The following is a 14,189-nucleotide window of genomic DNA, read 5'->3' as shown; positions in this document are numbered from 1 at the left end:
CCTGTGCTTGCTTTATGGCCTCATAAGCAGATCAATCATTTAACTTCATCTGAAATTCAGATGTATTCACAACCATGACAGAAACACCTCTTCAAAAGTGATGTCAGACTCAGGGAGAAAAAAAGAGAATTAAATATAAAATTTATTAAGCAAAATGTACAACAGCTGCATAAGCTATCTTACAGCTCAAATATAGAGACTTTGCTTTACTTCCACTCTTTGAGAGTGGAATATCATATTCAACTTTGTTTTAAATTCTGCAATGAACTGTGAAAACATTCATAAAAAACACACTGGCTCACATTTACCAAATGTTTCAAAGCAGGAAAGCTCATGTGAAATCCAGCTTATGGGATGGTCAAACGTTCTGCCAAAAATAAGTTTACACCAGAATAAATAAGGATTCACTGCTCGGCCTCCTACAGAGCACCATTCACCTCAACGCCGACGTCAAAGCAGAGAAGTCAACTGACTGAAAATGACCCTGCTCGGTCCAAACAAAGTGCCGACACAACGATTCTTTCCTCCAGCATCAAATCCCACAGCTGGAAATCTGTCCTGTGAAGTTTTGCCTTCGTGCTGCATCTGCACTGACTTACATCTCCACCAAACGTGAGACGTGAAACGACACATTAAAGTGCATCCCAATATAGTCACTAAAAACTCCATCACAGTCACTGCCCTTTCAACGCCATTTACAAGTCTGGAAAAATAAACTGGTGTTTGATTTCTCTCAATCAGATCACCAGAGGAAATGAGAAACGGGAAAAACTTATAACAAAAGTTATAACATCCAACTGTTAAACAAGAAATTTCAAATTACTGCTGAACCATGTTCAGCACTTACAGTTTGTTCTTCATATGTCTTTAGGAATGGTGTAATAATTGTTAAAGTCAGATCTGGATCTGTTCTAGTATCTAAAGTGAAGTTTTAGTAGAACCCCAGAATATCAAGAATGACTCTTCCACAACAGAGGACAGACTTCAGATCAGCTCTCCTGCTCAGAAACATTAATCAAGTAAATGTGGCCAACAGAGACGCGAGACAAACGTCGGGATGGATTGGAAAAGTGGGATGACGTCATCAGTATGCACCTCGCAGCCCGCTGCTCCTTGAGCCTCCGCCCCCTCCTGAGTTACTATAGTAACCACCACCGCTGCTGCCGCTGCCTCCGCTGCCACGACCTGAAAGGGTTTTGAAAATATGCATCTGTGTCAACAAGGATGAAATCGTTTCTAACGAGTGTAATGACCGTTTGGGTTAACAATAAGACAAAGATCTGTCGCCTAACTTCTAGTACACACACATCCAGGACACCAGTAGGTGCACACAGGTCCTCTCTGCAAACCTCAGTACATTTCTTTGTACAAATGAATACAGAAAGTGCAAGTACGAGAGACTCACTCATTTCAGCTGCTCCACTGGCTGTTGAGTTCAGAAACAGCTCAATATAGCGATGCTCTGTGAAGAAAACATCAGTCCATCATTCATATTGAAAAACCTCTTCTGTTATTTACTGTAAAAGAAATACACGTTACTTTCCCAAGTAGTTTAAGTATACTATGAAATACCTCAAATGCTGTCATGAAAATAATTTGCCTTTCTAATTCACAGTGTTTTGCTTAAAAAAGGATATCTCCAGAGCAAAGGCCCTCTCGAAAGGTTTAATTTGTTTTAGGTGTAATGCCAGGATTATGCTGTCTTTATGCTCTTTAGAAATGAATTCCAACATTAAAAGCTGCGCCACTCCGAGTCAACCAACCAAAACCAGCTTATCTGCTGAGCTTGTGCTATTAAGCTGCCTCTGTGGATATAACTCTTCCACTCCTCAGCTGCTAGTCAACAAGTGGCTTTGTGTCATGAACATGCAGCATGAAAACGTGGTGTCACAAGAACCAACACACGGACAGACGAGCTGAAGAGGACAAAGAGAGGACGTACGCATGTGGTTCTTATCTTTGGACATAGCTGCCACAGCGTCCTCATGGGAGCGAAACTCCACGTCTGCTTCTCCAGTTGACTTGCCGTTAGGAGCCACGTCGATGTGGACCCTCAGTGGATTCAAAGGAGAGAAGAACTACACACGCACACACACACGCACACAAACACACACACTTAATACCTGTTTAACAGTAATGCCATCTATAGCATGACAGTGCAGTGGAAAAGCAGTGGGGATGATATGACCTTGTGTTTGCTACAGGTCTAATGGTGCTGACTGAAACAGCCTCCTGCAGCACAATCCACTGAGTGTAACACCTTCTGACAGCCGGTGAGAAAGGGAATAAATATTAAATTATAATTCATTAACTTAAAGGCTTTTTAATACCTCCTAGGGCCCATTTTTGAGAAAACTGTGTTCAGTGCTTTTAAAGACTTACAGAAACCCTACACGGAGTCCCAAAGTTTGAGAATCTTCTAGTAACTGGTCTCAGTACGTGTGTGTTAAGTGTGTATGTGTGTGTTCTTACTTTAGCGATGTCTCCCTCTGTGGCACGGAAAGGTAAACCCCTCATGTGGACAAAATGGCCACTATGGAAGCCTGAAGAAGCATCACTTTGGCTACTGTAACCGTGACCTCCCATCCCTGAGCCCAAATACACAAACACATCCACAGATTACCAATGCAGCCTTTAGTAATGTCGAAGACAGAAGTAATCTGATACAGCTTTTCATTCACTTAATGAAACAAAGGATTATAAACACAAACGGTACATTTGTGTAAACAAATCAATTATTGGAAAACACGTCCACCTTTCAACAGGGATGCTGAACTGTTAACTCAGCCTGAGGGATAAATGAAGTCTGGACTTTACCTCGTCCTCCCCTCTCTCCTCTCACTCGCTCATCAAACATGCCGTTGCCGAAGCAGTAGTTGCTGAAACCGTTGTAGCTGTCAAAGCCACTGTAGCCTGGACACAGACAGAGCAAGAGAGGAAAACTCAAACAGGAATGAGGCACATAGAAAACATAACACGACTGAAGCAGCCCTCATTCTTTCACATCACCACCACACAGATGACAGGACTGAATCACAGGCCCACTGGATACTAAAACACTGCTGGCTCCGAAAAAGGAAAAAATGAAACTTAGTGTGGGCAAGAGAGGCGATTAGTCAACCCTTCCACTGTTAAAGTGTGAGGGATAAATCAAGTCAGTGCCGTCTTTATATCTTTATACATCTATGTTTTGTTTTTTTTTTCATTTGACTGTTCAAAGTTGTATGACACCATTTCAAATAGTTTAATTTGTTCTGGTTTGTAATAATTAACCCATATGAAACTTGACAAAGTTAATATTTGATTAAAGACCTTGCTGGTCAACCAGTCAGTGTTTCTGGCAAATATTTATTTCTGCTGTTTAAACGTAGCTGAAGGTTTTGTGTCCATCACTGCTTGTTTATGACACATTTGATGGTTTTGCTCTTTTGTCATTGGCACTGACCAGTCACACTTTTGCAGCAACCAAATATTCTTGTATGCAGAAATACAAAACTCTGCTTACCTCCTCCATAGCCCCCTCCACTCCTCATGGTGTCCATCAGAGCCCCACCGCGGCCAGGCCCAGGCCCAAAAAAGCCTCCTCTGGGGCCTCCCATCATGGGTCTATCGTAGGGCCCTGGTCTCTGGCCTCCCATCCCCCGCCTGGGCAGCTCATAGTAGGCTCTGATCTCATTACGACTGCTCTTAAAAATCTCTATGTACCTGCAATATGAGAGGCCCATGGAGTGGAGGGGGGCAGAGGACAGGGTTAAGGTGGAGAAATGGCTTCGCTCGGGTTACATACATAGATATGATTTACAGAGAGAGAAGATAAACACACAAAAGACAAATACTCTAAATATTGGTCTATTCCATTCCTAAATAGCCATTTTAACCTGAAGCTGAGTGCCTGAATGCCTGAACCTCATCAAAATCTCATCATTAGCTGGGCTTAGGGCTGTTGTAAAGGACTTCTACACCAACCTCACCTCTTGTTTCTTACAGTACAGAAAATCCTTTTAGGTATTGCATTGATTATTTTAATGATTTAGAAGTGCAGAAAGTTTGAGGCTTTAATGGTAGAGGCTGCCTTGACTGTCGTACTTCTACACTCAATCCCCTCTTCCACAGTTACCTATCTATAAGATATATGTAAAAGGATATAAAAGAAGGGCCAATTGTTGCTCTAACACAATTAAATTGAGCTCCCAGGTCTTAGATGACCAACAGTGTATGGCATAAAATACTCACACCACTTTGAATTTGTAGATTACATGACCTTCATCCCATTATCCAACATGTCACCATAGTTATAATACATAAACCCATTAGACCCCTCCCATTAGCATTTTAACAAATATTACATGACCCACCCGATTAGTTTACCCACTTAATCATTGTTTTACCATAATTATTCTAGCACACCAACCCAAGCTTATCATTGAACCACAACAGAACCCATCCCATTAATACCACAATTACTCTAATATGACCACCCATTAAATACTACATTAGAAGCCCAACCCAGTCCAGCCCACCCCTTTCCCGTCTGTCCCACCTGTGCCCTATTCTTTCCTTGTGTTTCCCCAGAGCCTTTTCTGCTATCTCCTTTGAAGCAAACTGCACGAAGGCTTCCCCTGTGCTCCTCCCCTGGTAGTCCACTGGCAGAGTAATCCCATTTGGCACGATTCTCAACCCTTCAACCCAAGCACACATAAATACATAGGTCGGTAGGTAGACTGATAGATATATAGAATAGATAGAACAACACCCACTGCATCACTGGAGCTTTCAGGATTAATATACGTCATGACAGCGAATAAATATCAGCTGTAGTATCTGATAAGGCTGCATTTATACAGGGGGTATCTCAGAAGAATGAATTTACACTTGTCAGGTACCCAGTGGCAGAATGAAACAAATACTGGCCTGGAGTCAGCAACTATAAAATTAAAGTAGACAAATTTTCTCTTATACACAACCAAATTTAGGTCACAGGTAAAAATATTATTTATTAGTGTGAGTGCACTGGCCGAAAATAATTCTCATGTGTCCATTATCCTAGGTAAAGACTGCCAGTAAGCAGAAACTCAGAACTGACCCCAGATCAGTGTCATGGGACTGTCTCACCTCATCCAAACTAGCCCAGCCCATTGAATCTTTTACCAACTTTAGGAGGCATGATATAAAGGTCATATAGCATAAGTGTGCTAAATAATATGTTAACACTAACTTGGTAAGAAGCCAAGTAACCAACTGTAACAAGGACAGATTAGAGAACACAGTTTGACTATACTACAAGAACAAACACACATTGGGCCTTTGGGCCATGACACACAGACATGTTGCCTGACTATAAGTCAGTAATACCACTTTGTAATATGAGGGAAATCCAAAATGTGAAAAGACAGTGTTAAGTGTTGGCAAATGTGAGTGTATGCTTATGTTGTTGGGTTGATTAGCAAAGTGAAAAACACTGTTCAAAGTGCAGATGGCAGCACTTCCCATGTTTTCTTGACACATTCTAAGTCACATTTCTTAATATTGTGGCACTGTTTAAGAAAGGGGCTGTACATGTCAAGTTGACAGTTTTTTCATTTTTGCACAAACTTATTTTAAGAATAATGTTTAAAATGCTATAATCAGATTATCAGAAATTATTGTGGCTTTAAATTCTACTTGGGTGATCAATACAAGGAACTGATCGTGAATTTTTTCTTAGACTTTTGTCTCTGGAACTATTTGTTAGCCTTATTTAATGGAGACTAGGGAGGCATTTTGTCTAATACAGGGCTATGCATATATACTGACCAAAAGATGAGTGAAATGTATTCAGAGGCTTCATGCATATTAGTGACTTTGTCTCATTTGATTGCCCTGGATTTGCTATTTTTCTCATTTATAATCTAGCTGCAGTTCTGTCAGCACTCGTACACTGTGACTTTGACACTGAAAAAAAATAAATACACTTCGCGAGCAGCGTGTCTGTAAAAACTATCCCACAGATTAACAGAAATGGTGTAATATCAGTACAATTTTAATGAGTAATGAGACAAAAGTTCAAATTTTCATGTACCTGAGAAGAACTGAACAATCTCCTCCTTGCTGCAGCCAAAGGGAAGGCCTCTAAGTCTTAGCATGCAGCCACTGCAGCTGTCATAGTCAGCAGGACCGCTACGTTTCAGCACCCAGTCCATCTCACTGCGGTTTGACTTGAACACTGATTCCAACACAAAGAAAGATGGACACACATGTCATACGTCAAGTACTGAAAGGATAATTAAACTTAGAAAGTTTGGTTTACAGCTTACCAAACACACAAGCACACAAATGTCTATTTGTGCAAGAAAATCAATATGGGTGAGCCAAAAAACAAACTAACGTGCATGGCAAACACACAGACCACAACATCTCCACAGTAAACTAATGAGCAACAGAGTAAGTTGCACTTTGAATAATTGCTGCATTATATAACATCAGTGATACAGTCAAAGAGAAAGTCGACATAGAGTAAGCACTTAGTGTTCCGTCAGTCTGAAATGACTGTTTACATAGCTTACCCTCGATGTATCGGTGTCCCATGTATTTACGATCCTTGGCAAGGGCATTCTTGAAATCCTCTGCCATTTTCAGCTCAATAAATGCCTCTCCACTGGGACGGCCTTCTTTAGAGTAGGTAAAACACACTCCGTTTACTTTCCCAACGATGTCACAGTCTGTAAATAAGTAAGATTGATTGAGATTTACTTAAAAGGATGTCTACTTGGACACATTTCCTGGCATAACGGCAAAACTCAAAATAGACGGGACAACTGGATCCCATCTAATTTGAGCGGGTTGGAGTTCCACAAAGTAGAACCACACAGTATACCATTATCTTATTCACCTGAGCTCCTTACAGCTCTATAATGTCTAGTGAAATGTGAAACATTAAGATGAGGTAACAGCTCAGTAAAAGTTGGGAAGCCCAGCCCACAACCAGACATGTGTGGCGTGTGAGAGAGAGAAGGCTCTTTTGACACAGCCACAAATCTGACAACACCGTGGTCAAGTGGATTCCACTTTCACACATGCGCTCAATAAAAAAATTAGTTTTGTGGCAGATTTCTATTACATAGCTGGGCAGAATGAGGGTGCATTGCAGCCCTAAGGTGACTAAAATGCAACAGTTTTCTGTTCTGTTGCATTGAACTTATCAACCGTGATCATCACAATTTCAACACAAAGCAAAATAGTTGAGTTTCAGCTGTCATTTCAGTCTTACACTTAGTAAAACTGTTCTTGCCTTAAACTGTCAAGATATGCGTGTGTTCTCACCAGAGAAGAAACTGGCAACCTCCTCCTGCGTGCAGGACCAGGGCAGTCCTCTGATCCGAACCACATAACCCTCTTCATTCAAAGACATCCTCACTGCCTTGGAGAGCATAACACAGCAGCAACGCATTCAATTACTATGCCGATAATACAGACACTTGGCCTAAGCCCATTACACAGTCATCATCAAATAATGCTGTGCTTCCAGCGTCCCCTGACCTCCCAGCGCTCCTCACTGTGTGGGGTACCTGGACTCAACGCCTAAATTAAGGACAAAAGCATTCTGGACATCAGATGCCCAGAGTCCTTTCATATGCATTACACACCCTGATTTTAAAATGTCTTAAACGTCTTGTATTATGCAACAGTATGCATTGACAAAACCCAGCAGGAAATATCTACTAATTATCACTATAATGCAAGTTACTGCAGCTGCCACAAAAGTTAAATAAGCTAACATTTGCACTTCCTCCTTCCAAGTGTGTCTTAAAGTGTTGGTAAAACAAAGAGTTATGCTAGCTAACGTAATAACAGCTTCCCTCAACTCACTAAGACCTTTCCACACACAACCTGATAAGACGTTATTTATTCTTTAGTAAAGTCAATTCTTTGAAGTTCGCCACTAGATAATGTCCGTCAGCCTGGATACTAGCTAGTGATGCTAATGTTTCTCTATTGTCAGACTGACGTGCTAAGGTTAGCTTAATAACATTAGCAGTTAGCAGGCTAACCGCTAAGGCTAACTGTAGGACACTGACAGCGGTCAAACGTACAAGGCAAACTAGTTAAATTCCCATCAGTCGGACGCTGTCACAGGGTATCAAAATATGTCCAGACACAGAAAAACGTCAGACGACGGTGACACATGTCCGAAAGCGACGATATTATCTTACAGTCGCCTCTTGTCCCCGGTCTCCTGCTCCTGTCCCGAGCCTCAGGTGCCACTGCCAATAGACCCGCTCAGGTATGTTGTCGCGAGACTTGGACACACACACACACACACACACACACACACACACACACACACACACACACACACACAAAATGACGTTGGAGGCTCTCATCGTTCTAATAATATTAACAATATTATTAATAATGGTAATAATAATACTAATAATCAAAACTTGCTATGAGATGTCATGGTAGTTGTAGGAGTTATAGGACTGTAAACGCATGTTATTTCTGAATTTCTTTATGGAAACAAGTACTTTTACTGAACTGTAATGTATTGTACTATTGCGCTGGACATGGTTTACCAATAGGCTACGTAACTTCATAAATGCTGGGATCTTCCAGAGCATGTAATAATGTAATGTAATCATTCTTTGAAAGCTGATTAATTCATTGATACCAGGAGACTATTGCAATCAGGCACTTTGAATGCTACACAGGTAATAGCGCTCTTTTTATCTATAAAAGCACAACTCAAATATACAAGCACTGGTCCCTCTGGTATTGGATTATTAGTCATGTACGTGTGACAGGCAGAAATCCCAACTATATATCCAGTGTCAGATTCATGTCAGACCTAAAAATGTACATCCGACGGCTTAACATTGACAATGTGGCAACACTAGCTAGCTGACAGTGAGTTGGTGACGCGGAGGGGCGCCTGCTGAAACAAAACAGGCAGAGCAGACAAGGTGCGAAGTCCACCGACCGCAGTGCACCTCGATAATCACGGAAGTCATTTTCAGATTTAGCCTTAACATAATGGAGATCCCTGTATTTACACTAGATGTCTTCACTAATTCACCGTTCAAGGGAAACCCTGCGGCAATTTGTCCACTTATGCATGTGAGTAAGAATATTTAGGTTAAAGTATAGTCATGTCATAATGTAGACTGTGGCAGCCTCCAGTTAGGCTTTAGAAAATATTGCAACATTGAGGAAGATGCTTCAACTTGCTGCTTCTGAATTGTGTGTTCGATTGTTTGTTCAAGGATCACAGCTGCTCCTGAAATTTCCTTTAATCTCTCTATCTGTGGAAAGATAACATGTGGCAACACAAGCTTTGTATTTGTGTATTATGCATGTGTTTCTAACAGGAGCTAAGTGACGACTTGTGTCAGAAGATAGCAGCAGAGATGAAGCTGTCAGAAACAGCTTTCATCACCAGGATCAACCCCTCTGATAACTTTACTACAGGTCAGATCGTTTCTGTTCAATATATCAGCGTTTCAGCAGTTATTATGGATTATAGCTATCAGTTTTAATAGACCATTCAGATGGATGCAACAGAGATGGATTTAACTAATATGTACAACCCTTTGTATTGTTATGGAGGATGTTTGAATGGGAATAATACTGCAATTCAGTGCATTTTGGTCACTTTAAAGACACAAGAAAAAGCTATAAATACCTGCTAGTGGCCATTGACTATAACAATTATTACAGATTATTAACAAGTGTTCAGAATCAGAATCAGAATCGGAATTACTTTATTGATCCCCGAGGGGAAATTGTTGTTGTTACTGGTGTTCCTCACGAGAATAAAATTAGAATAAAATTAGAAGAGAGAGAGAAAAAATAATTGTGTGTGGAGGTGATGGGTGGGGGAGGGGTGTAGTCCTCAGGTTGAAGTACAGTCTATGCACTGTGACTGTGGTACATGAAGCATAGCAGACAAAGGAATCACAATCTTACCTTCAGAGTTAAGTGCGGGATGTATCTGCAAGATTGGACAACCCTCATTTAAAGTTTATGCCTTCACAGGGGAAAATTGTTGGTATACTGATGAGAAATAGTTGCTCTTATATATTACACATGTGAATCATTGAAGAGTCGAACATTGTTAAAGACATTCAGTTTATTCAGGCCATTATGCCTGTGTGTTCTTGTGCGTGCACAAACTGAAAAAACACCTGTCCTCAGCAGTCTGGCAGGTTACAATGTTGAACACACACAGCTAAGACTTGCATTGTTGGGTATGGGAAGAACAATGCAACGAGTTGTCAGTTAAAAATGCAGTGCGTGGTCGGTCACACATGGTACATCTGCACAGAGAGGAATGTCAGCGTCATTTACACACAGCTTAAGAATGTCAACATTTCAAGCAAAGTCACCTTATCTAACCCCAGAAGTTAAACAGGCATCAGGCTTCATGTTATTTGATAATTTCACAACTGTACATGCACCTCAAACAGCATGTAGTCACCAACTTACAGTTTACATGCAATAATCCTGCTAATAACCCTGTTAAAGGCAAATTAACTATAATACATAAAAATTATCAATTTTACAAACATTACATTTCTTATTTAAGTCTGATAAACTGCATGAAACTTAAAAAACAGGATTACATTACATGATATTTGGTATAAAGGCAGTCATCCCTGAATTAGCATCATGTAACCTTCAGTGAACGTAACTCAGTCTGCCTTTGTTTCATTGTGCTTGCAGCTCAGTAATTACTTAGTATTCACATTAACCTGACACAGTGACATTTTAGATTCAATTCAGACAAGAAAAGGTGGATGGAGGTGGAGGTGCACAATTCTGAAGCAAAGGGTTTTTTTTTTCCTGTTTAAGATCATTGGGTTTTTAAATGTCAGACTTTGGGGACAGTCACCGTATGTGTAGACCTCATGTTAAAGTTTGTGTGTTAAAGCGCCTGTCTGACATTGTGACGTGATTAACAGGATCAAGGTTCTGCCTTCGATGGTTTACACCAACCATTGAAGTGAATCTGTGTGGTCACGCCACTCTGGCCTCTGCAGCAGTGCTGTTCCAGCAAAAGAGTGAGATACAAAACAAACACACACACCTGCATGGACAGCATATCAAGCTTCATTTCCAGTTGAAGTATTGGCTTGATTTGGAACACAGGACACAGAAAATCCACAAAGTTTAACTTCAACTGGTATTTACAAGTCATTTTGAAGTGCTTTACTTCACAATAACAAAGTCTCATCCAAGACAAAACACAGCTCAGCTAAATACAAGAAATGACAAATAATTGTTAGGCAGTACAGCCAAATTACTCAGTTACATGTAAACATAGTAAACCGAGTTTATGCTATCCTGTGAGCATAATATTCTGTGTGTATGTCTGTTAGAGAACGTGAATCCCACCCTGGTGTTTGAGACCAAGAGTGGAGATCTGGCTGTCACCCAGCAGGGGGACGGGTACGTCATGGACTTTCCTCTCAACCCACCCACCCAGGAGGTACAGTATGTGTTCAGATAAACACAGGAGGACAAAGTCATAGGACCAGGAAATCCTGGCAGACATTTGCTATTAGAGATTCAATTATTTGTCTCTCCATGTATATTTATGTCAAGAAGTGAAGGATACAGTGTGGACCTGCAGGGCTAAAAGGTACAAAATTCTAATCAACACCATGCGACTCAGCGCTAGAAAAGAAAACAATATAGTGACGGACATTCAATGAAACAAATTCATTTTCATTACCAATAACACATTCATGTAAACTGGCATCACTATTAAGAAAACAGCTTTTGTAAGACCCAGAAACTCTGCAACCATCCTACAGTTATGTAAAATACAGCTGGAGCTGCATTAGCATTAGCACTGCAAGATGGGAGATTTTCAGTACCTTTGCTAACTATTTCAAAAGTCTACAAAATGTTATTATTCTAACAGCTTTTTTTTTCTAAAAAACCCTTTTCTAAGGACCCCAATGAGTTCAGAGACATCATCAAGGTCAGTAAGACTTTTACTTTTATAACAGACACTTAGTGTGGCTGTGAGTTCACGTTTCCTGCTGCATGGTCTGCATCAACCCCTCTGTGTATAGCATGTGCCAGTGTGATGATGTTCCTGTGTGTGCATGCTTACTTGTGTCTCTGCCACTGCATGTGTGATACAGACTGCAGTTGGAAACCACCCAATCCAGGATGTTTGTCTGAGCTCCAACACTAAAAAACTGTTGGTTCGACTGGCTGATAGCTGTGACAGGTTACAAGCAACAAACACGCACACGCACACGCACACACACACACACACACACACACACACACTAATATACCAGTAGATCTAAGTACACAGTAGCAGCAGGGATAAAGTGAAGCAGTGAAGCACACTGTGGAGGTGACAGGTGGTGGAGGGGTGTAGTCCTCAGGTTGGAGTACAGTCAGTCTGGCAGTCTGAGGAGGAATAAAGGACATAGTGATATTGCTATGAGAGCCTCAACAGTAATGGGGCTTAAAATGTAAAGCCAAACAAGCCAAAAATCACTCTATCCAAAGGTTTGACTAGGATGTGGTTTCTAAGTTTATTTCATGGTAATTTGCAAACATTTGATGCTATGCACAATTACAAATTTTTGTTTTTTGAGTTCAGCCTCTGATGATTGCCATTATTCACGTCAAATTTCTCAACAGATCATCCTTTAGATATGCTGTGCAGAAATCTCACAGTGTCTAATGTGCAGTAAATTTTTAAGGGAATATACTCATTGACAAATTGCTCCATGTACTGTGACTGTGACTGCGGTACATGAAGCATAGCAGACAAAGGAATCACAATCTTACCTTCAGAGTAAAGTGCGGGATGTATCTGCAAGATTGGACAACCCTCATTTAAAGCTTATGCCTTTACAGGGGAAAATTGTTGGTATACTGATGAGAAATAGTTGCTCTTATATATTACACATGTGAATCATTGCTGGAGAGCTGGTTACTCACTCAAATCTCTATAAAACTACCCACAGCCAGCCCGAAATTCAAACCACTGACCTCTCAAACACAAGCTCGTCTGTCTCTTTGTGGTTTGGTTTCCTAGATCCCACTATTTTCAAGTTTGTTTGTGACTCTGTTGAAGCGCTGCATGTGTTTTCTACAGGTCAGTGCTGGCCAGTCTGAAAGTAGACCCTGTTTCTCTTATGGCAAGTGAGAAGAGTGGAAGAGTCACTGGGCTAATCCTCACTGTAAAAGGTAATCAGAGCTGAAAACGACAACCTTTAGCTCGACCAGGTGGACGCTGTTGGACAGCTTTATGACTTGTGGTAATTTCAAGTTTACAGTGGTGCCAATATTAAGACATGTAGAGTGTTTATGACATAACTAACCAAAATAAACGTCCATCTGAATCTACCAATAGGATCCCTGGATTACCAGCCAGGATACGACTTCTACTCCAGATACTTCGCTCCATGGAACGGCATCCCCGAGGATCCTGTCACTGGTAGACTAATACTACTAGCACTACACACTCTTTGTTGGGTTGCAGTGTGTGTGTGTGTGTGTGTGTGATCCAGGGTTCGACAGCAATGTTTGGCAGGTTGCTATTGACAACCAACTCATCCATCAGTAGCAACCACCTTTTAACATATAAAGGAGGGACAGCTCACAGGAAAACAATCACCCTGTGTATACATCTGAAATATTTTCATGCAGTAAATGTGTGTTAAACGTCTTTTCTCTCCGTGCAGGTTCTGCTCACACCGTGCTGGGTGGCTACTGGTCTACAAAACTGGGAAAGAAGAAAATGTTGGGTGATTAATTAAACTACTTCCACATTAACATTTGATCAAACTCTGAACCAGTGCAGTTTAACTAAGCCATAGACTTTTACTAACCATTACACAAAGTGTCAGTTCCTTCATGGCAGGTGCTGTTCCCTACTATAAATAGTCCATTATTACTGAACCGAACCGCGCTGACACTCTCATTATTCCCTGTGTGTTTGTGTAGCTTACCAGTGCTCCAGTCGAGGCGGGGAGCTGAAACTAGAAGTGAAAGATGACGGAAGAATCAACATAGCTGGACAGACTGTGACTGTACTGCAGGGAACAATCACACTGTAGACACAAGCACGAGAACAGAGCGGGGATGAGGGGATGGTCATTATGTATCACGAAAAAAACCAAGATGGTTTAAATAAAAAGCAAAACAGCCCATTGTCCTGACTGGTTAAACTGACACTGAAA

At 41.0% G+C, this 14,189-nt stretch overlaps 2 protein-coding genes across 3 annotated transcripts; one reads left to right on the top strand and one right to left on the bottom strand.

Annotated features, from left to right (window-relative positions):
• Positions 1-124: 124 nt before the first annotated feature.
• hnrnph3 (heterogeneous nuclear ribonucleoprotein H3 (2H9)) lies at positions 125-8,261 on the bottom strand. 2 transcript variants are annotated; one of them, XM_076725969.1, is made up of 11 exons: positions 8,190-8,261; positions 7,300-7,396; positions 6,543-6,698; positions 6,059-6,202; positions 4,541-4,679; positions 3,506-3,705; positions 2,818-2,913; positions 2,473-2,588; positions 1,943-2,078; positions 1,406-1,462; positions 125-1,185 (listed from the first exon to the last, which is right to left on the bottom strand). In XM_076725969.1, the coding sequence occupies exons 2-11, from the start codon at positions 7,385-7,387 to the stop codon at positions 1,085-1,087; spliced, it is 1,233 nt and encodes a 410-aa protein (XP_076582084.1). In that variant the 5' UTR covers positions 7,388-7,396; positions 8,190-8,261; the 3' UTR covers positions 125-1,084. The 2 variants fall into 2 exon arrangements, with proteins under 2 accessions (XP_076582084.1, XP_076582095.1); XM_076725980.1 differs by having other exon boundaries at positions 8,070-8,208.
• Positions 8,262-9,009: 748 nt separating this feature from the next.
• Positions 9,010-14,148, top strand: LOC143325126 (phenazine biosynthesis-like domain-containing protein 1). The gene is made up of 10 exons (XM_076738033.1): positions 9,010-9,093; positions 9,345-9,444; positions 10,938-11,036; positions 11,355-11,464; positions 11,933-11,962; positions 12,129-12,217; positions 13,103-13,194; positions 13,361-13,444; positions 13,692-13,754; positions 13,954-14,148. Exons 1-10 carry the CDS (start codon positions 9,010-9,012, stop codon positions 14,064-14,066), a joined length of 864 nt encoding a protein of 287 aa, XP_076594148.1. The 3' UTR covers positions 14,067-14,148.
• Positions 14,149-14,189: the final 41 nt, after the last annotated feature.

Source organism: Chaetodon auriga, chromosome 1 (genome assembly GCF_051107435.1).
Source record: "Chaetodon auriga isolate fChaAug3 chromosome 1, fChaAug3.hap1, whole genome shotgun sequence".
Lineage (NCBI taxonomy): Eukaryota > Metazoa > Chordata > Actinopteri > Chaetodontiformes > Chaetodontidae > Chaetodon > Chaetodon auriga.
The sequence above is the reverse complement of the archived record's forward strand: the minus strand, read 5'-3'. Positions and strand labels throughout refer to the sequence as shown.

What these genes read in the sequence shown, in the direction of transcription:
- hnrnph3 (XM_076725969.1), bottom strand. Translation starts at nt 7,387, where the DNA reads ATGTCTTTGAATGAAGAGGGTTATGTGGTTCGGATCAGAGGACTGCCC. An exon ending in TGGAGGGGGCTATGGAGGAG is followed by an intron (nt 2,914 to 3,505) that starts GTAAGCAGAGTT and finishes GTCTGTGTCCAG; the next exon opens with GCTACAGTGGCTTTGACAGC. An exon ending in CAGAGGGAGACATCGCTAAA is followed by an intron (nt 2,079 to 2,472) that starts GTAAGAACACAC and finishes GTGCGTGTGTAG; the next exon opens with TTCTTCTCTCCTTTGAATCC.
- LOC143325126 (XM_076738033.1), top strand. Translation starts at nt 9,010, where the DNA reads ATGGAGATCCCTGTATTTACACTAGATGTCTTCACTAATTCACCGTTC. An exon ending in AGTTCAGAGACATCATCAAG is followed by an intron (nt 11,963 to 12,128) that starts GTCAGTAAGACT and finishes TGTGTGATACAG; the next exon opens with ACTGCAGTTGGAAACCACCC. An exon ending in CTGGCTGATAGCTGTGACAG is followed by an intron (nt 12,218 to 13,102) that starts GTTACAAGCAAC and finishes TGTTTTCTACAG; the next exon opens with GTCAGTGCTGGCCAGTCTGA.